General features: G+C 36.0%; 1 protein-coding gene across 22 annotated transcripts in view; it reads left to right on the plus strand.

Annotated features, from left to right (window-relative positions):
* LOC109414826 (supervillin) overlaps window positions 1-22,089 on the plus strand; it is a 1,049,091-nt gene that overhangs the window by 641,606 nt on the left and 385,396 nt on the right. For 21 of the 22 annotated variants that reach the window (XM_062854057.1, XM_062854059.1, XM_062854058.1 and 18 more), the window contains one exon: window positions 20,451-21,654. In XM_062854057.1, the coding sequence (XP_062710041.1) occupies window positions 20,451-21,654 (1,204 nt within the window). Of the gene's footprint in view, window positions 1-20,189; window positions 20,341-20,450; window positions 21,655-22,089 lie in introns of those variants that run through there. The other variant, XM_062854060.1, reaches the window with a different exon arrangement.

Here is a 22,089-nt window from a genome sequence, read left to right on the forward strand (position 1 = left end):
TTTAAATGTATATTTTTTTACAGGTATCAATAAAAATACTTTGAATAAAAATACAAAAATATAAAAATTGTTGTTTGTTGAAAAATCATATCGCTATACAAAGTTATGCCCATACTTTCTGGGACACCCTATTTAAAAGTTTGATCATTTTTACCCTGGTGCCACCTAGCGGACGATTCTCGAACCAAAGACGCCATTCCCAGATAGTTCTTAGCCTGTTGAACAACTTTGCTGAAAACGGCATGCTTGTACCTCATTAGGGTATCGAGATATACGTGTTTGAATTTCTTAGACACAAGGCGCCACCTAGCGGATAAATCCCAAACCAAAGACGTTACTATCAAATAGTTTTGAGCTTGCTGAAGACAGCATCATTCTATCTTATCAGGTTTCTGAGATATGGGGGTTTGAACATTTTTGACACTGGTGCCCAGTGTTGGTAGAAACTCAAATTCTCAAATCTCATGCTTGAGTTGTTTCACGTGCGATTCTTGACTCGCCAAACTCACCGCCGAAAAAATCATGCATGAGTTGACTCATGATTTCACTCATTCCTTTATTTCTTGGTGTTCTCAATGTTTACATCGAAGTTTTTAGGATTGTGTGATAGAACAAAAGCAAATCTAGCGTACAACAACATTGAATGCCGTTCAAATTGATTTGGATTCATTTTACAAGCGAACGAGATTTCAGCGCTTGACTCGTGAGTGCGAGATTTTTCATGAAATTCTCGCGCGTGAGAAAACGATTCAGAATCGCGTGCGAGTTTGCTCACGCAGGAGCAGTTCATGAGTGTGCTTTGAGTGTGAGTTTACCAACACTGCTGGTGCCACCTAGCGGCTGAATCACGAATCAAAGTCGCCGTTGCTAGTTAGTTCTTAAGTTGCTGAACAAATTCGCCGAAGACACTATACTTCTACCTCATCAGGATCTTAAGATATACGTTGCGCAAAATATGTGGCCAATTTTGGTACCCCAAGACAATCCGGAATAACTCCGGAACCTATGTCCCCGGAATGCTAAACTAGAAGAGTTTTTCGGGAAGTTGTGAAAATTTCATCAAAATCCATCGAAAAACACAAAAGTTATGACCATTTTTGTGCTTTTCCGAAGGTGAAAAATGTACGTTGGCTAGATGAAGGTTAACTCCTAAACTACCAAGGGTCCAAAAATAGTCGGAAGTCCAACTTTGACAAGGCATTTCTCGGCCGTTTTTCAACCGATTTCAAAACCGGAACCGATGGAACCGGACAGGTTTCAAGATCATCGTCCATTTATAAAAAAATATAATAGATGCGTCTACCCAAAGGTATTAAGCGAAAGGCACTTCCTAGTTTTTTTGAGAGCGCATTTTTTGCGCACATTGATCAATAAAACAAAATTTAAAGCGATGACATATGGTTTTTTTTTTGACTCTAAATCATGCGTACAGCTGGAGTGAACATGTTTATGCAAAATTTGTGATTTTTCAGTACACTGATAATTTACCTTACTCAAAAACCTGCTAAAATACCCTATTTTTCACATAAAATAAGCAATAAATCAAAATTCAAAGCGATGACATATAGTTTTTTTAGCCTTAAATTGTTCGTAGGATTGTACTCGACATTTTTGATGAACAATGAAAATGTTCTAATTACACTCTTATTTTGTTTTACCCGGAAATCTACGAAAATGCCATACTTTTCACACAAAGTAGTCAACAAAACTAAATTTAAAACGATAACATGTAGTTTTTTAGCCTGGAAATGTTCGTTGCAGTTTGGGGGACATACTTGAAGAAGAATAGTGACGTTTTCATTACACTCAAATTTTGATTCACTCAAAAATCAACGAAAGTACCACATTTTTCACGTAAAGTGCTTAACAAAAATGATGGCTTACAATGCAAAGTAGATTTTTTTCCTTTAAATTATTCGTGAAAGCGTACTGGACGTTCTTGATGAGTAATAGTGATGTTTTCATGACACACTTAATTTATTTTCCTCGAATAGCTACAAAAATACCATAATTTTCATACAAAACAGTCAATAAAACAAAATTTAAAGCCATAATATGAAGTTGTATGGCCTCAAATTTTCCGTTACAATGTACTGGACCTGTTTTTGATAAAATGTTGATGTTTACATTACACTAATATTATGTTTTATAAAAAAATGTACGAAAATACCACAAAAAAGCGAATAAGCCAAAAATTAAAGTAATGATATGTAGTTATTCAACTTTGAATTTATCGAAGAAGTTTAGTGTGGATTTATTTGAACAATCCTAGTGAATTTTTCTTTACACTCATATTTTATTTCACTCGGAATACTAGGAAAATACCACATTTTTCACACAAAGTAGTCATCAAATAAAAATATAAGGCAATGCACTCTGGTTTTTTGGCTTGAATTTTTTCATGAAATGATGAACGTTGAACAATAATACCGCCTTCATGACACTCTTAACTCATTTTACCAAACAAGTTTTTAAAATACCATAATTTTCTTACAAAATAGTCAATAAAATCATATTTAAAGCAATTACATGTAGTTGTTAGTCTTAAAATTTTCCGTTGGAATGTACTAGACATGTATTTGATAAAATTTTGATGTTCACATCACATCCACGTTTTGTTTTACTAAAAAATCACGAATGTGCCACATTTTTCACACAAAATAGCCAATAACACAAAATTCAAAACAAACACATGCAGATTTCTATTACTGACTTTTTGTACCAGTTTAAGGTTATCTACTACCTGAAAAAAATACAAGGCAAACCGAAAATTCACCAGAGATTTATTTTATTTGTTTTTATTTGAGTCCATTTACGTCTCCTGAACATGCAAAAGCAATCACCAAAAAATAAACGGAAATTCCGTGAAAATGAAAAAAAGTTACGAACTTAACTGGTTTCCAAAGTTAAGGTTAGATTATGTGTCTTTATTAGAGAGATTTTCAGCCTTCTTTCATTCCTGTTCCTTGGGACTCCTTTTCAAATTCCTCTCGGAGATTTTTTCGTATTCCTATCGACGTTTCAAACAGTTCTTTCCGGAAATCCAAATATTGTCTCCTGAAGGTTTTTTATGAGAATCCTATAGATTTTCTTCCAGAGGTTTTCCCATATTTGCTCTCAGAGTCTCTCGTTGGATTTTTCATCCTGCGTTTTGCCTTAACAAATTTTCGTGGAATTCATTCTCTTTTCTCCGGGAATATACATCAGATGTCGTCGTAAAATTTCTCTTAGAGTTTCTCTCGGAATTTATCTTGAAGGTTTTCCGCGATTTCTTCCGGTATTCCTCTTGGTACTTCTCCATGAGATTTTTCCGGGATTTCTAAGGTTTTTACAGAAACTGTTGCTGGGATTTCAACTGAGGCTCCTCGCGGATTTTAAAGGAGTTTTTCACGAGTTTTCTGAAGGAATTGCCTCTGGGATTTCTCCCGAAGTTTTAAGAAATTTCAATGTTTTTTTTTCTGGAGTTTCTCCCCGGATTTCTACAGAAGTTACATCCGGGATATTTTATAAAGGTTCTTGCGAGAGTTTTTTTTTAAGTTTCACCTGAGATTACTCTCGGAGTTTGTGCTCTAGAAGCTGAAATACAGAGTTCCAAACTTAAGCATTTTGTATGAAAATCGGTCAATGCGTCCAGTACTGTACTTTTCTAGAAGTGTTTCTCGGAAAACCTCCTGCCTGAGATAACCTACAAAATTCATTGTTGTAAATAACCGGAGACATGTCGGAATGAATAAACGTGATATTTTTGCGACAAATTCTGCAATGAGGAACGCGAGAGAAACTTCGAAAGAAATCCTGAGATGAACTGGGAAATCTCGGAAAAAAGCTCTGGTAGGAGATATTTAGAAAATTCATAAAAGAACTCTGAAAATCTCTAAGAGAAATTCCGGGAGAAACTCCGGATAAAAACCAGCGAAGAAATTCAGGAGAAATATCGGAAAACTCTTTGACAGAAATTCCAGAAGTAATTATCGGAAATCTCTAAAAATATCGAAAAAAACACGGAAGGAACTATTAATGGCAGCAAATAAAAGAAAAACACTTTGCATGGGAATTGGGAACTAGGATGGAAACTTGAGAGAACTGGAGAAAGCCAGAAAAACAAACTTCGAAAATGCTCCAGATTCCTGAAAAAATATGATAATATTCTAAATGGGTCCTTGGAGAAATTTATCAAACAATCGCTAGAGGAAATTCTGATGAAAACCCAAAGGAATAATACACGGAAACATTTCAAAAGTTTTCTAAAAGACTTCCTCGAGAAATAGAACTCCTAAATAAATTCCGCATGAATCCTTGATGTTTTTGAAAATACCCCTGAAGGAATCTCTGGAAAATTTTTGAAAGATTTTCGAAAAGAATCCACGACAAAATATTTTGAAAAAATCTTTGAAAGATATCATAAAATATAATTGCACCTTTTGGGAAATTTCTGAAAAACAAATGTATATAGAAGAGTTTCTGATGCAATACCGTAAAACGGGGAGCTTTGATAGTTTTCCAGCAAATTTCCCTAATATATTATTCCATGTATTTTTCCTGATTTAATAATTTTAAAACAAGTAAGGTACACCGGGGCAAGATGAAACGCGAAGTTTTGAAATAGATTTCAATATATTTTGGAAATTTATCCTTCGCTAAAAGATTGTTTAAATCAAAAACGATGCGTTATGGCAATCAAATTGTTTATCATCATTAGAAAACATCATGTTAACCCGCTGTTTCATCTTGCCCCACCCGTTTCAACTTGCCCCGGTGTACCTTACTGGTGTCTCAGTTATAACTGCAATGTAAGGATTGGACAGTTTTAATTGTTTTGGGTGATCAATTTTATTTTTTCATACGAGCGAGAATCACATTTTCAAACATGTCAGGTTAATTTATTGTATCAAAACATGAAGAATATTTTAAAATTATAAATAACAAATTGAGTCAGTACTCCACCTGAGTGAAAATCTCAGTGCTTTTAGCTATCAAAAATAATTATCTGTGTAAAAATATATTTTTTTTACGGTACATCAACATGTGACTATATGCTGCACATAGTAAGTTCTCTTTATTTGAGTTGTTTTTGTTTTTTTTTTTTCATAAACAAATTTAGAAAACAACGAGTGTAATTGAAAGATCACTATTGTTTATCGAACAAGTCTAGTACTTTTTTACAAATAATTTCATGGCAAAAAAAAACTATAATACATTGACTCCAATTTTTATTTGATAACTATTTTGTGTTCAAAATGTGGTATTTTCCTAGTATTCCGAGTGAAATAAAATATGAGTGTAAAGAAAAATTCACTAGGATTGTTCAAATAAATCCACACTAAACTTCTTCGATAAATTCAAAGTTGAATAACTACATATCATTACTTTAATTTTTGGCTTATTCGCTTTTTTGTGGTATTTTCGTACATTTTTTTATAAAACACTAGCTGTCCCGGCAGACGTTGTACTGCCATTTTGATTGTGATTGTTTGACATCTGCTGGGGAGTCATTTTGGCACCGCACTCTAGATTGGTTTTATTGTGATCGTTTTGAATTTCTTCCCCGCTCATAACAATTTCAGTAATTTCACAATTGCTCTTTTTTGAAGTTGGTTTTCGTAACTTTTTTTACTTATAAACACAGCCACAATGAATACGAATCAAACCCTGCAAGAGTCATCCCGATCGGTTCAGCCGTCCGAGAGTTTTGTTGCCTCAAAGGGACTTTAAACTCATTTTTATATATATAGATAATACTAGCTGTCCCGGCAAACTTTGTCTTGCCCGGTTGTGGTGGTTTGACAACTGTTGAGGTCATCGCAGCAACGCACTCTAGATTGATTTAATTTTGATCACGCTGATTTTCTACCCGGCTCATAAAAAATCACTAATTTCACAATTTTCTTACTTTTCTAGTTGATTTTCGTAACTTTTTGTACATATAAACACAGCCACCATGAATACGAACCAAACCGTGCAAGAATCATGTTGATCGGTTCACCCGTTCTTGAGTTTTGTTGCCTCAAAGGAACTTCAAACTCATTTTTATATATATAGATATTAGTGTAATGTAAACATCAACATTTTATCAAAAACAGGTCCAGTACATTGTAACGGAAAATTTGAGGCCATACAACTTCATATTATGGCTTTAAATTTTGTTTTATTGACTGTTTTGTATGAAAATTATGGTATTTTTGTAGCTATTCGAGGAAAATAAATTAAGTGTGTCATGAAAACATCACTATTACTCATCAAGAACGTCCAGTACGCTTTCACGAATAATTTAAAGGAAAAAAATCTACTTTGCATTGTAAGCCATCATTTTTGTTAAGCACTTTACGTGAAAAATGTGGTACTTTCGTTGATTTTTGAGTGAATCAAAATTTGAGTGTAATGAAAACGTCACTATTCTTCTTCAAGTATGTCCCCCAAACTGCTACGAACATTTCCAGGCTAAAAAACTACATTTTATCGTTTTAAATTTAGTTTTGTTGACTACTTTGTGTGAAAAGTATGGCATTTTCGTAGATTTCCGGGTAAAACAAAATAAGAGTGTAATTAGAACATTTTCATTGTTCATCAAAAATGTCGAGTACAATCCTACGAACAATTTAAGGCTAAAAAAACTATATGTCATCGCTTTACATTTTGTTTTATTGATCAATATGCGCAAAAAATGCGCTCTCAAAAAAACTAGGAAGTGCCTTTTGCTTAATAACTTTGGGTAAACGCATCTATTATATTTTTTTATAAATGGACGATGATCTTGAAACCTGTCCGGTTCCATCGCAAAAAAAAGTTTTGAAATCGGTTGAAAAACGGCCGAGAAATGCCTTGTCAAAGTTGGACTTCCGACTTTTTTTGGACCCTTGGTAGTTCGCGGGAGTTTTTACCCCCTCGGTAGTTTAAGTGTTAATAAATCCAAAAAAACATCTGAAATTTCTAAAGCTTTATTAGTCCTGCTCAATGAAGTAGATTGAACATGGTCGAAGTTGCTGCATCCTGCTCTTATCCATTTGTTGACGAATAGGTAAAAGCAGTATGCAGCAAATTTAACCATGTTCAACCTGCTTCATTGAACAGGGCTATGATTTATTCCGAAATCAAGGTGATTGACTTATACTGGCCATGTGATTCACATCTTCCTCAAATAAGTTTTGATCAATGATGTGCAGAAAACGCATGCCCATCTGATTTACAGAAGATGAGGGTGACATCATTCGCACCTTCCAGCAAACCGTTTCGTTAATTTGCTCATTCTATCACCACTAATTACGTCATCTTGCCACATTCTACCTGTTTTGCCTTATTACTCATGATATTCTTTATCAGAATCAATTGCAGTGCAGATCATTCTTTGCTTAATTTCCAACACTTTTAAGAATAATAATCAGCTTAGACCAAGCCCACTCGTGGGCTTAACACTACACACGCAAAAGCACGTCGTTAACGATTTTTAATTTCGTTATCCACCCATTTTCGCACCGGTCGTTCGTTTCCATGTGAGTAAAATAATGATCGGTCGCCTTTCCGCACCGGTGGTCTCTATTCTATCCGTACCATCGGTTTTTTGCACTTCCGTAAATCATCGCAATATTTTGTTTATTTCTATGATGTTATTGCAAATCTTATTCAGTATAATAATCTGTGCTCATATTTTGAAAGAAGGGGTTTTGGATGAGACTGAAAACTGTTAGTAAAAATTGAACTCAAATAAATAATTCCCTTGGAGATTTGTACCAGTTTTGGTGCGTTTCAAGATATCATTTTCTCAATAATGTATGATTGTATTTAATCCCGGAATTCAAGCAATCTTTTTTAAATTATATGTTTGTTGCTTACTGTGACTAGTAGGTTGAATTTTTATCTAAAATAATATCCATCTCTTCGATATCCATGTTGCCTTTCTCGCAAGAAATTTATCTGAATTTGAGATTTTGTGCATCTTTTTTAATAATTAGGTTTATTGAATAATTACATCCCTTGCATTTCCAACACATTTATTACGTAGTTGTCTCCTTTACAACTTCGCGTAGGTCAAAATTCTTGAATCCTGGTCATAGTAGGAGCTGTCTTCTAACAGTCTGCGATAAGTTTGCGCAACCTTTTTTCATAAACGTGTATTTTAACATCAGCTAATTCTATACTCAGTCACAACCTTTTAGTTACAAAGCATCAATCGGAAATCTTAATATATATTGCGATATTTTATATACTGGTATATGAATATTTTGTTGGAAGCAGATTCTATGCGCTTGAAGTAGACTGCGTATTTGTGAAAGTACATAATGAGCCCACTCTCTTTTTTGGCACTTCATACAACATTTGTTGTTTTAACATCCAACACTTGCTTTTTCTATAACGAGGAACTTACAATATGGCAGTCCTGCACATTGCCCATTTTAATTGATGAAACTTGGCAGCTTGACTACATTTTTTTAGATTTTTATCGGTATGATTAAAGTTTCTTTTTACAAAAAAAAAACTGTAGTGTTTCTATGATATCTGAATTGAGTTGGGTACAGTCAAAGCATCTTTGAAAAATCATAACTACTCAAATCTAATCTTATACATACGCAGCCAGTACGCGGAATCACCCTGGAAAGCAATCGTGTTACTTTTCTTGTCAATATTGATGCTTGCAGCATATCAGGATACATACATCAAAGCGGCCAGGTCTATTGCGTTGTATTTACGCGCAAAGTGTTCTTCGAAATACTTGGAGTACAGAATATTTTCTTTCGGCAAGGTACTTCTCGAATTTACAGGGGAGGAAGGATGCGTATACCAAACGATCCAGATTACATGTTGATGAATATGTTTTAAATATATAAGAATGTGTATAATAGAGCTATGAATAAAAAATGTGTAATATTGGAAAAATCTCCCCTATTGTTGGGTTGTTTTTATAGATCTAATAATGTCGAACCTCCTATTCTGTATGATCGGTGTTATTCACATGAGGTTGTCGCAGATTTTTTTTCTGCTTTCCCCTATTGTTTCTACAAGGGTGAAGTTACTCATTTCGCACACTTTCTTCCTAATGTCTCGTTTATTTAATTTATATTTTCAAATTTATATTCAATAAACCATTCACTGACGACCACTTGAAAAAAAAAAAGCAATCAAACCAAAACTCCTTTGCCTTTTTCGAAATATACACGACAAAACGAAACGCGAGGCACAGCTCTTTCAAAACGGGGGATCTCAGCCCGGAAAGTGGAGAAAGAAAACCTTGTGGTCACTTTTTACCGTCAAATGGTATCTTTTCAGGTTAGAAAATACGCACATCTTCTTACCGGAATCTGCGACGGATGACGATAATTTTGTAACTTGTCAGAACGAACTTCGCGAGTTATTTATTTGGACATTTTTCTAAATGTGCGAAACCAAACTTTACTTGCAGCGTAGAAACCCCGGCTCAAGCATGTACGTGTTAAAAAGCAAAACTCACTGAATCACTATACATTTCAAATGTAAGTTTCGAAACGATCGGCCGAATCAAAAACTAGAAGTGCGATTATGAACAATCGTAACTATTTTAAGAGAAAATCAATACATTTTCGATATGCATGATCCTAAAATTGGCGAAGAAGGGAAAACTTTATTCAAAACATACTTAAGCAAAGCTTGTCAATTAAAAACCTATTATTTTTCTGCGTTTGTATTGTCACTCTATCACAATTGTATGTCAGACAATTTGTTGAGTTATTCGTGTAACGATCTATTATATTATTTGGTTAAAAATTTCAAAGCAAGTAAAAATAAAAATTTTGAATATTTGATGCAAACTAAAATAAATTTCTACCTATACAAAAAAACAAGAAAATCATTCTCTAGAAACTATATACCGGGCAACAAATCCATACTCATGTTCTTTCGTCTCCTCTTTACGCTACCCAGAGAGCTAAACGCGAGAGAGCGCACGAGCCTACGGATAGAGACCGTACTTTGCGTGTCTCTATATTCTAAGCCCTGCTACGAACCGTACGTAAACTTTTCGCTTTCGAGCCCTACTTAGCAGCGACCGGTGCGGTTCGTTTCTTTGTTCGGGGCTCTACTTACCGTTAAAACGCTTGATTGAGCCCATGAGTGGGCTTGGTCTAAGGTATCATTTTTTATGATCGTTCATTAAAGCCTTAGCTTCGAATATGTCTACAAAACTTCTCATTACCCTTTCTTCCCACGCATAAGTCAACGACCTTTGTTAAGCTACAGTCCTACAGTGTTGACCACACCTGTCCTGATCAATAGCCACACCTTGGTACAAGGCCATCTACGGCCCAAACATGGAGGTGAGGCCACGTTGAAAACACTTCCAGGAATCGGCTTCGTTGCCCCGTCTGACTGTGATAGGCTTTCTCCTCAAGCAAACAGGATGGCACCCACCGACCAACTAGACAGCAACGCCACTTGCCTCTCATCTTACTCCACTACCGATCATTACGAAAGCGGATCTCCAGGAGTGGCGCAGTTATTGCACCACCGCGAACGATCCGGCTAATTATCGCCGCCCCGAAGAGCACTTTTAGTCCACGATCGATCCGGAGACATCATACGTCGCGTCGTCGTCGGTTGGTTCCTAATGCAATCGGAAGAAATTATTTTATAATAAAATCGAATCGGAGTTGATGTCACCGTCCGTCGTTTGCCAGAAGCACTGCACGGCACGGTAACTAATGCCATAATTGCATCAACGGCGGTGCGGCGTCGTGCAGCGACATATCGTCACCAAACTGACTGGTGGTGTTGTTGTATCGGAAGCGAATCAGTGGAAATCCACCGTGCAGAAGATGAAGCCCATGGGCACTGCAAGTAAGTAGCCTGTAGTGTCGTCAGTCAGTCAGGGCGATCGGTTGTTATTAGCCTTGAATAAAAAACTTGAGGAAAAATTACGCGACGACGTCCGGACCCGGAGAGACCAGGAACTGCGCGGCGCGCAAACTCGTTCGACGTGCTGTGCAAGCTGCCTAATCTGGCAGAGCATGTGGTGGCTAGGGGTAGGTAATAATCGATATGTGTATGAGGTAATTATGCGTGCTTTGCTTCGGACAACGACGACGGTGAGAGTCGTCCTCCGGTGACGAAAGTGGTAAAAAAGCATAAGTTATTTATCAATTAGCGCTGAATGCTAAGCCGATGGCACTAAGCATTTGCAAGACGTCTTCAACTTACGGTATATTGATGAAAGTCAGAACAAAGTTACTGATTTCAAGTAACTTTTTTCTATTGAGCCTGTGGTAAGGAAAGTGTCGACGGACTTGTCATTTTTTTACTTAATTGTGTTTCCATATGATGAAAACAAACAGAATCGTCTCTACGATAGTGAAACTAACTAACTTACTTACTTACTTACTAACTTACTTACTAACTTACTTACTTACTTACTTACTTACTAACTTACTTCAGGTATCAGAAGGCCGGCTCCAGAGGCACGTTATCCTCCATTTCGGACATTTGTGCCATCGCCAAAATAACAGCCTATTTCATCATCTACTTGAGGGAAAAGGAAGGAAAAAGGATTTGGATGGGGATAGGGACAGGTAGGGAAATAGGAAAAATACCCTGGAAGAGGGTACTAACGCACAAGCGTACCTTACTTACTTTCTTACTTACTTACTTACTTACTTACTTACTTACTTACTTACTTACTTACTTACTTACTTACTTACTTACTTACTTACTTACTTACTTACTTACTTACTTACTTACTTACTTACTTACTTACTTACTTACTTACTTACTTACTTACTTACTTACTTACTTACTTACTTACTTACTTACTTACTTACTTACTTACTTACTTACTTACTTACTTACTTACTTACTTACTTACTTACTTACTTACTTACTTACTTACTTACTTACTTACTTACTTACTTACTTACTTACTTACTTACTTACTTACTTACTTACTTACTTACTTACTTACTTACTTACTTACTTACTTACTTACTTACTTACTTACTTACTTACTTACTTACTTACTTACTTACTTACTTACTTACTTACTTACTTACTTACTTACTTACTTACTTACTTACTTACTTACTTACTTACTTACTTACTTACTTACTTACTTACTTACTTACTTACTTACTTACTTACTTACTTACTTACTTACTTACTTACTTACTTACTTACTTACTTACTTACTTACTTACTTACTTACTTACTTACTTACTTACTTACTTACTTACTTACTTACTTACTTACTTACTTACTTACTTACTTACTTACTTACTTACTTACTTACTTACTTACTTACTTACTTACTTACTTACTTACTTACTTACTTACTTACTTACTTACTTACTTACTTACTTACTTACTTACTTACTTACTTACTTACTTACTTACTTACTTACTTACTTACTTACTTACTTACTTACTTACTTACTTACTTACTTACTTACTTACTTACTTACTTACTTACTTACTTACTTACTTACTTACTTACTTACTTACTTACTTACTTATTTACTTACTTACTTACTTACTTACTTTTTCAATTCCTCTGGCGGTTCGTCTAAACAAATGTACACAAATTTATCCATGGATTACTTCATCAATTCTTTCATGAAAATCTTCCAGACACTCCTTCAGAAATTCTTACAGGTATTTCTTCAAGAGATTTGAATGAAAACTCACGCAGGAATGTGTCCAGAGTCATAACTTTCAGTCATTTAGACAGGAATTCCTTAAAATATACCTGCAGGAGTTTATACAGAGTTTCGTTAAGGATTCCCTCCATGTATCTCCTCAGAAATTTCTCCGACAATTCCTCTAAGGTTCTCCACAAACTCCTGTGGTATTTTTTTCCGGAATATTTTCCATGAATTTCTGCAGGAATTCTTTTAAAAACATCTTAAGAGTGTTTTTGAGGGATCTTTACAGGAGCTCATCTACACGTTTATCCAGGTATTTCTGCACGAACTCTTTTAGAGAAAATCCTCTAAGCATTTGATTAAAAGATTTCTTCAGGATTTTCAATAAAATTCCTCAATGTAGAAAACTAGGAATTCCACCAACAACGGTTTCTCGTGAAGTTTCTCCACGAAGTTCCACGGAAATTCCTCCAGGGATTTCTGCTAGAATTTTCCTGGGATTTCTTCAGATGTTTCTAAACAGTTCAAGAGTGCTTCCTAAAAAAATTTACAGGGATTCTACTTGAGATTTTTCTAGAAATTCCTTTTTTCAGAAATTTCTGGTCGAATTCCTTCCAAAATATCCCCAGAGACTTTTTCAGAGTTTCAGGAGTTCCTTCAGACTTCTTCAAAAGTTTGTCCGATGCGTTTTTCTCTCGAAAATGTATCAATTTTGTTTTCAAAAATCCATTGGAAATTGTTCCAATAGTTTCTCAAAGATTTTTTTTCGAAATTCCTGCAGAAATTCCTACATCTTTTTAAGATTGTTTCTGCGTCAGAAATATCTACTAGGATTCCTTGAAAGAATCCCTGAAACAATCCCTGAAACACTTGGTGTGATAACTTTGGAGATTCCCAAAATCAATTCTAGATAATTTTCTGGAGGGATTGCTGGACAAAAATTTTTGAAACAATTTCTGAAATTATCTATAAAGAAATTTCTGAATAAATTCCTGAGAGAATACCTGGAAAATCTTCTTACGATACCTTCTTAATTCTTAGAAAAAAAATATGAAAAAAATCTGATGGAACTCTAGAAGTAATTTCAAGAAAAAAATGCTTGAGAAATTTCTGAGAGGATTCCAAAAGATATCTGTACAAGAATTTCAGTAGATATCATTCTAAAAATTTAGGCGGAAATTGCAGACAAAGGTACTGGGTAAGTTTTTGCAGAAATTGATCAATAATTTTCTGATGATTTTCTGATGTTGTGGAGATACCTCTAGAGGGATTTTTATAATAACTTGTTATACTATTTTCGCAGGATCTACAACCTGAAGAAAATTCTGAAGAAAATCCTGCAGAAACAAAAAAGAAATCCCGGAGAAGTTTTGTAGAGAGCAACTAATGAAACAACTGAAGAAACCTGTGAGCGACTTCTAGAAGAATTTATTGAGAGTTTCTTAGGGCATTAAATACTAAATAAGTGCCTGAGAAAATCCTTGAAGGGATTTCTGGAGAAACCCGTGGAGAAATTCTAAGATGTATTGCGTCAGAAATTTGTAGAAGAATTCCGGGAAATATCCTAAAGAAAAATTCGTGGAGAAAACGTGAAAAGATTCGTTGGGAGATTACTTCAAGGATTGCTGAAATTCGTGCAATCGGTCTTAGATTTTCTAAATAACGAAATCTGGTGGAACTGAGGTTACCATTAGATAAAAATCATAAAAATGGCATTCTTTCCGCTCTTTAAAACAAAATATAATTCAGAAATTTTCATTCTAGATAAAGGAAAAATATCAATCCAAGGACCAGCAAGTTTGTGGATCTATGGTCTAGGAGTTGCTTCGAAATATCTTTTCAAATTACTCTAATATTTTTTTCAAAAAATATGGGGATAAAACTCCTGGGTGTAATATGTTTATGATTTTTTTCTAAAATTATTGCTGGAAATCGTTTTATGAGTTCAGCAGGAATTTCTCCAAAACTACCTCTAGGAATTCCCTGGAATCCCTTACAAATTTTCTTAAGTTTTTTTTTTATATTTTTCCACGAAATTATCTAGAAATTTCTCAAGAATCTTTTCAAGATATTTCTCCATCCTTTTCCTTTAAAAATCAATTCATCCAGAAATTCCTTAACAGATTTTAGAGGAGTTCCTCTAGCAATTACTTCAGATTCTTCATTAAAGGTTGCTCCAGTTATTGTTTTAGTAATTCTTCAAAAGATTCTTGCAGGAAATTATCCAAAGGTTCCTTCAGGTATTCATCCCAAAATTCTTCTATTGGATCAATTTTTTTTTTCTGTAGGCTATCGACTCTTTCTTCTACGATTTGTTTTTGTAGGAAAACTTCCTGAAAATTTTGCTGGAGTTCTTCGAGAGATTGCTTTAGGAATTTCTCAGTCAATTTCTCCAGGATTCTTTTAAGGAAATTCTCTGCGATTCTCCCAGGCATTTCTACAAAAATTCCTCTGGAATTTTTCCTCCCGGGGAGTTTCCCAGAAGGTCATTGGATGTTCCTCCTGGGATTACATCATAAACTTCTCTTGGGATTAATTGAAAGCTATCTTCAGGGGGAGAACCCTTCAGCAATCCTTTCATGATGTTCTTCTCAATTCTTTCAAAATCCATTATGGATTTATTTCTTGGTGTTTTTCCAAGAATACCTTAAGAAATTATTCTTAAAATTTCTGTAGAGCATTCTCTAGTTTTCTAAGCATTCCATCAGAAATTTATTTTAATAATTACTTCATAAATTTTTCCAGATTTGTTTCCAATTTCTGTTGCTAAATGTTTCTCCGAAAATTCGTCTTGGCTCTAAGGATTACTTCAGAAATTGCTTCAGAGATTTTTGTCCATTAATACCTCCTAGTCATTTTGCACGAAATTCTCACAAGAATTCCTCCAGAAGAATCTCCAAGAGTTCTTCCAAGGCTTGCTTCAGAACTTCCTCCAGGAATCTCTCTCGAAATTAAATGAGCGATTTATTTGCAATTTCTGCACGAATTGCTATTCTTTAGAAATTCCTTCAAGGGACTCTTGAAGACCCTTAGTAAAATTCCTGAAGAAATCGCATACCAAAATTCATGGAAGATATTTTTATTTTTTTTATCTGTATTAACGAGATTTTTAGCCCTAGGCTAGTTCATCTCGGGACCAGGCTTTACTCCCCTTCCGAAGGAAGAACCCACATTGTTGTCAGTTTGTGGGGAGTGGGATTCGATCCCAGGTCCTTGGCGTGATAGTCAAGTAGTCTAACCAACACACCAGATCCGCTCCACAGGATATTCTGGAATAATTCCCGGAGGAATTCTTAAACGTACACAGATCGAAAAAAGAGTGTAAAATTCTGTGACATATGATGCACATAATTGGAGCGTGAGATATCACAGAAGTTTACATGACATATCATGTAAAGTTCATGAAATATCATGTAAACTTCCATTATATGTCATGTAATTCAGCATGACTCTGAGAGTTTACATGACATATAACACAAATTTACATGATATATCATGTAAACCATCATAACACTAAGTTTACATGACTAAAATGAAGTTTACATGACGTGTAAATCTCATTATTTTTATCTGTGTATTTTCCTTTGAAGAATGTCTGGAGAAAAACTTAAACTCCTTTAAATTTTTTGAGTAAAATCTCATGAGAAATATCCAAAAGAATTTCTATTGAAGTTTCTGGGAATCATTTCTGAAGAAAATTCAAAATTTCTTAACGAATCCAAGTAAAAATTCCTACAGCTATAATTGGTTTAAATCCTGGATGAATTTATGGGAAAATACATGGAGGAATACGTGGAAAAACTTATGATAGAGTCTCTGTATGGATTACTGCAGGAATTTCTGTTGGAATGTCTGCTGGAATCACTGAAAAAGAAAACATATATGAACTTCTGAAGAAATTCTTGGAGACATTTCTGCGGGAATATATAGTAGAATTCTTGAAGAATTCTTGAAAAAAAAACACTTGATGAGTTAGTGAAAAAAATATCTGTGCGCATTACTGAAGGAATCCATGGAAGATTTATTGAAGATGCCGCTGGAGGAATTTCTGGAATAAATACTGTAGGAAACCCTAGAGATATGTCTGAAGAGATTCCTGGTGAAATTCATGATGTAACCCCTTGGCAGTTTTCCCTAAATTCTGAATGCACAAGAAATAAAATCCCTATAAGTAATCTCTTGCCGATTTTTTGATGGATTTCATGAGATCAGAATTTATTGAAAAATCTGAAGAAATCATTAAAAATATATTCGAAAGAAGCCTTGAAAAAAATTATTGAAGAATCGCTGTCAGAATTAATGAACGAGGAATTCCTTCAAGAATCTTTGGATTGATTGCTTTATAGAGGAATTCCTGAAGTTAGATCTGAAGGGGAAACTTCCACAAATTACCTTACGCTTTGAGATGGGAGAATGCCCAGCAAAGTGTGACATACATAAATTTCAGAGGTCCCATACAAAAAAGTGTGCCATTGGAGGAGTGGAGTTGAAAATGAACAATTTTTGCGTGACGTAATTATTGGACTTGCTAAATCAATAGAGCCATTAAAGAAGTAATCCATAGAAGTTTTGCTGTAGAAATTGTTTAGAAAATTTAAGAAGGAACCTAAGGCATCTCTAAAAAATATTCCTGAAGCAATACTTTGAAATTTTTTTGAAGAAATACCTGGAGAAACGTATGAGATAATTTTACAGCTTTGATTTTCTGAGAAAAGATCACTGTAAGAATAACTGGAATTCCCGGTGAAATTTCTTAAATAAACCTTGAAGAAATTAATCAAGCATGGAAGGTGTTCTTGAAGATTTTTCTGTGTAATATCCAAAGAATCCTCTTGAAGAATTTCTGAAAAAAATCTGGATTCCGTGGAATTTTTTTGTAATTAATCTTTAAAAGAGTCTCTAGAAAAATTTCTGAAAGAATCGCTATATTGAACATTTAGTAGAATCAGAAATCTAATAAGGGGCCATGCACTAATTACGTCACGCTTTTAGGGAGAAGGGGGGTTTTGCATAACGTGACGACCGATACAAAACGTTTTAAGGTCTATACAAAAAGTGTGACATAGGGGGAGAGGGAGATGTTGAAAATGGTCGATTTTTGCGTGACATAATTTGTGAATCACCCCTAAACCGTCATCGGATAAGCGATTCACAGCCTCATCCATTAGTAGGCTAACTATAGTTTAACAGGGAATCTGCCGAGGGAGGACACCAAGAATATCGACGGAAATCCTCCAAGAATGTCATACGTAAATTTCCAGAAAAATCCCACAAGAGATATACCAAGCATATGTAGGGGAATGTGTTTGTGGATCTCATGAGCATACCGTCAAGAATTTTGTTGATATTGAAAAAAAAACTCGCTTAGTACTTTTAAAGGAAAAAAAACTAAGCGAGGATCGTCATAGAATAACAGTGCTGTTAATGAAATTATAGAAAACTAGCTGGCCCGGCAAACTTTGTCTTGCCGTCTTGTGGTGGTTTGACAACTGTTAAGCACCGCACTCTAGATTGGTTTCATTTCGGTCGTGTTGATTTCCTTCCCAGCTCATAAAAAGTCAGTTCTTTTTCAATTTTATTACTTTTCTAGTTGATTTTCGTAACTTTTTGTACATATAAACACAGCCACCATGAAAACGAATCGAACCGTGCAAGAGCCATCCTAATCGGTTCAGCCGTTTGTGAGTTTTGTTGCCTCAAAGGCATTTCAATATTAATCTTTTGAGAAATTTTTGAGAATCTCCTCACGATAATTATAAAATTTTTCCTTATTCCCAAGAGGGCGTGCTAATATAGGGGCGCAGAAACCTTGAGTAACCAGTTCTGATTTTACCATGATAGAAGACAAATTCAAAAGAAACAAATTTGTGAAACACTTCAAACATGTTTTTGTAAAGTTAGCCTCATTTAAAAATACAAAAACATTACCTTGTGAACCCATATCCATGACTATTCCACAAAATTTTCCACTGTTGAGGAAGCTTGGTTGGAAAAGTCGGAGAAAATTCGGAAAAATTACAATTTTCATTTTGTATTTTTTTTTTTTTTGTTGCTGAGAAAATTTTCTTACGATTCCACTAAAAAACAGTATCTAAGATGCTTCATTTTTAAGCCATGATTTTTTAAACAAACGGGTCATTATATCACATCTGGACAATTTCAACAAAGTTGATCATAACTCAAGAACGGAGAAAACCACATCTTGAAAATTTCCCTTAATATAGCTTATGTAATTCCTTCCAAACATTTTTTTTTTTGAGAATTTTTCCGGACTTCCTAAATAATTTTTCCGACTTTTCCAAACGATTTTCCTCAACAGTGGAAAATTTTGTGGAAAACAATTTTCATTTTGTATTTTTTTTTTGAATTGCTGAGAAAATTTGCTTATGATTTCACAAAAAAAAATGTGTCCACGATGCATCGTTCTTGAGTTATGATTTTACAAAGTAGGTGGTGTCTGTGGAACATGTTTGTTTTGTACTGGAGTTTTTCGGAAAATTAGGCGATCCTGATTTTTTTAATTTAGTTTTTTGTTCATATATATATGAACCATGATATGAACCGTACCCGTTAAAATAAAAATCATTAAATTCGGAGAACCTTCGTACCAATTTGTACGTTAATAAAAAAAAATCCATATTCTTTGTTCCAGTTTGAAAGATACCAAATTTATGGAATTAAATTTATGATGAAGTGCTTAGGCGGTGCTCTAATAAATAGGTTCATAAGTTTGCAACCATTCCTGATAAATTTCGAGCGAATTAGTAGTGAGAATTCTAAAATAAGTTTGTGATAACTTTTGAGCAATATTCCTCAATGGAAAAAAATCTTGAGAAATAAGTGTTTTAACTGACTTTTGCACTCTGAACAAACTCTAAGCACACCTAGTCGTCTAAGCTCAAGAAAAACACCCAACAATCATTGCCAAACAGTCGCGATGGCGCGACTCCAATCGCATTTTGTACATTTCCGTGGGAAAATCGACCAACCGTCGGTCGTAGCATTGCATCAACCTTGGAAACCTGGTGCGTCGTTGTTGACGTTGCTCGGAAGTGGATGTCGCGTCTCGTTTACTGCAACACATAGCGAAATCGAAAGTGCCATCGCTGATTAAGTCCATTGTTGGTTGCAAGAAACTCAGTGGAGCAATTGAAGACGACTGAAGCGGTGATGGTTGACAATCACACAGACAATTCTGAAATCTATGTAAACGGTTTTGAAGTGGAATTTGGCGGATAGAGCTTATCGAAACTACCTCACTGTAAAAATAGGTATTAAATCCTCGTTTTCTTGTGGTGTTTAAATTATCTCGATTTAACAGTTGTTTGTAAAATCGTTGTTTTTTTTTTTGTAAAACAATTGCTGTAAACTTAAGCCTATTTCCACGACAGCTGTGGAGATGGAGGTGTGATCTGATAGAACAGTCCTTAATATTTATAAGATAACAACATAAAAACTGTGGTGGCCTAGGAAAGAAAAAATACAAAACTGTTCAAAGGCAGGGTTGGGTATTGAAGGGTTAATTAAAATGTTTGAATATCAAGTATGCCATGAAGCCATGACAGTTAAAAATTTTGTTACAAGTTATTGCGACAAACTGGTTTTAAAAAACACATCCTTCAAAATTGGTTTCATGTTTAAAGCTAGAATGTTTAAAGCAATACATATACAATTTTGGTGCACGTTGTTAAAACCCAATATACCTACCTAAATTGACTTTTATCAATGGCTCCACATAATTATCAAGGTACATACTACTTTTATATTTTGATACAGTCTAAACAATAATGATTGTATTATTAATTTACAATTTGATTTTGTAACTAAGCTATTTTTTCTACTTTTTTTCCTTTCCAGATAACAAACCATTCGTCAATAGCGCCATTCTAGAGCTGGAAAAGAAGCTTTCATCCGCCACTGCCAACGTAAGCTGCCAAACGCAATATAATTCTAGTTTACAGCAACCTCATCAAGTGCAACAGCCGATCTATCAGCCGAACAATCATCATCAACAACAGCCGCATCAGCATCACCTCAACCAACAACTCTATCAACCGCAGCATCATCCGGTGGCCGTGTCCTACAACAACGACCCCCGGACGCAACCATCTAGCTCAAGCCTCGCCAGTATCCTGCAGGTGCTTCGGTCGGAGCAAGAATCCGCCAGTTCCGCCTTTGAAAAGCGATCTCCTCGGTGGGACTCCTCGCATCTCCGATCTTCAAGTCTCGATCGCAGCGCCGTTTCGCCTGCTGTGGGACCTCCTAAATTCTCCGCGGTAAACTTCCGCAAAGTCCAACGACATCCTCCGGTATCCTATCCGAAGAAACCTCTAGTCACGCAACGTTCGCTCGGAGGATCTCCACCGTCACCGAACGTCGTCGGTCCTTGCTATTCGCCATCTTTCGGAGTTTCCAATTCCCACCATTACAACTACATCCACCATCAGCAGCACCCGCAACCGACTCCCTCAGCTTTCGCCGTCGCCACCAGTGGAGGTCAACAGCGAAGACCTCCAGCGCAGAAGCCGGCCCTCAGGCGGCATGACGCATTCCTGAAAACCCGCTCCAAAACCATCTCGGACTTTTTCGGTCCTGAATCCACGCCCATCAGCCGTCTGCTAAATATAATATGCCAAGAGAAGGAAGCGGAAAGAGCGAAAGCGACCATGAGCAGTAGCAGCGGCAGTTCTAGCACTAGCAAGCCCAGACCACCCGCCGGAAGCGCCCCGCGAGATGGAGTCCTGTCGAAAATTTCGGTGGCGCCGGCGACGAATTCGTCTGGCGGCGCCTTGTCGGCGTCATCCTCCGGCAGTTCGTCTGCGTCCTCGTCTTCTGCGGCGGCTGCAGCCGGCAGCGGCCGGGTGCTCAAGTCCCGCAAGGAGAACGTGATTCCGGCTACCACGACGGCCAATCACAGCCACAGCTCGTCCCCATCGACGGAACTGTTTGCCACCAAGGACATAGATAGGATAGCGAAATATAAGGCCGACCGGCGCAAACCCATTTATTTAAGGAACACTGTCCAAGAAAACGAAAATGAAAGACTGGATAATAGAAAGAAGTAAGTATCAAGTGACCCTTCCCTCAAACTTTCCAGGAGCTTGAGAAGCTTTTCTCAGGTTCTTGGAAAAGCATTTCCTAAAAGCGTGGAAAAGCTTCTCCCAGAAGCTTAGAAAAGTTTGTCCCAGAAGCATAGAAAGTTTCTTCCAGAAGCTTGGAAAAGCTTCTTCCAAAAGTTTGGAAAAGCTTCTCCCAGAAGTTTGGAAAAGCTTTTTCCAAAATCTTGGAAAAGCTTCTCTCAGAAGCTTGGGAAAGCTTTTCCCAGAAGCTTGGAAAAGCTTCTCCAAGAAGCATGAAAAGCTTCTTTCAGAGGCTTGGTAAAGCTTAGAAAAGCTTCTCCCAGAAGCTTGGAAAAGCTTCTCCCAGAAGCTGGGAAAAGCTTTTCCCACAAGCTTGGGAAAGCTTCTCTCAGAAGCCTGGAAAAGCTTTCCCCAGA

Source organism: Aedes albopictus, chromosome 2, assembly GCF_035046485.1.
Source record: "Aedes albopictus strain Foshan chromosome 2, AalbF5, whole genome shotgun sequence".
NCBI lineage: Eukaryota > Metazoa > Arthropoda > Insecta > Diptera > Culicidae > Aedes > Aedes albopictus.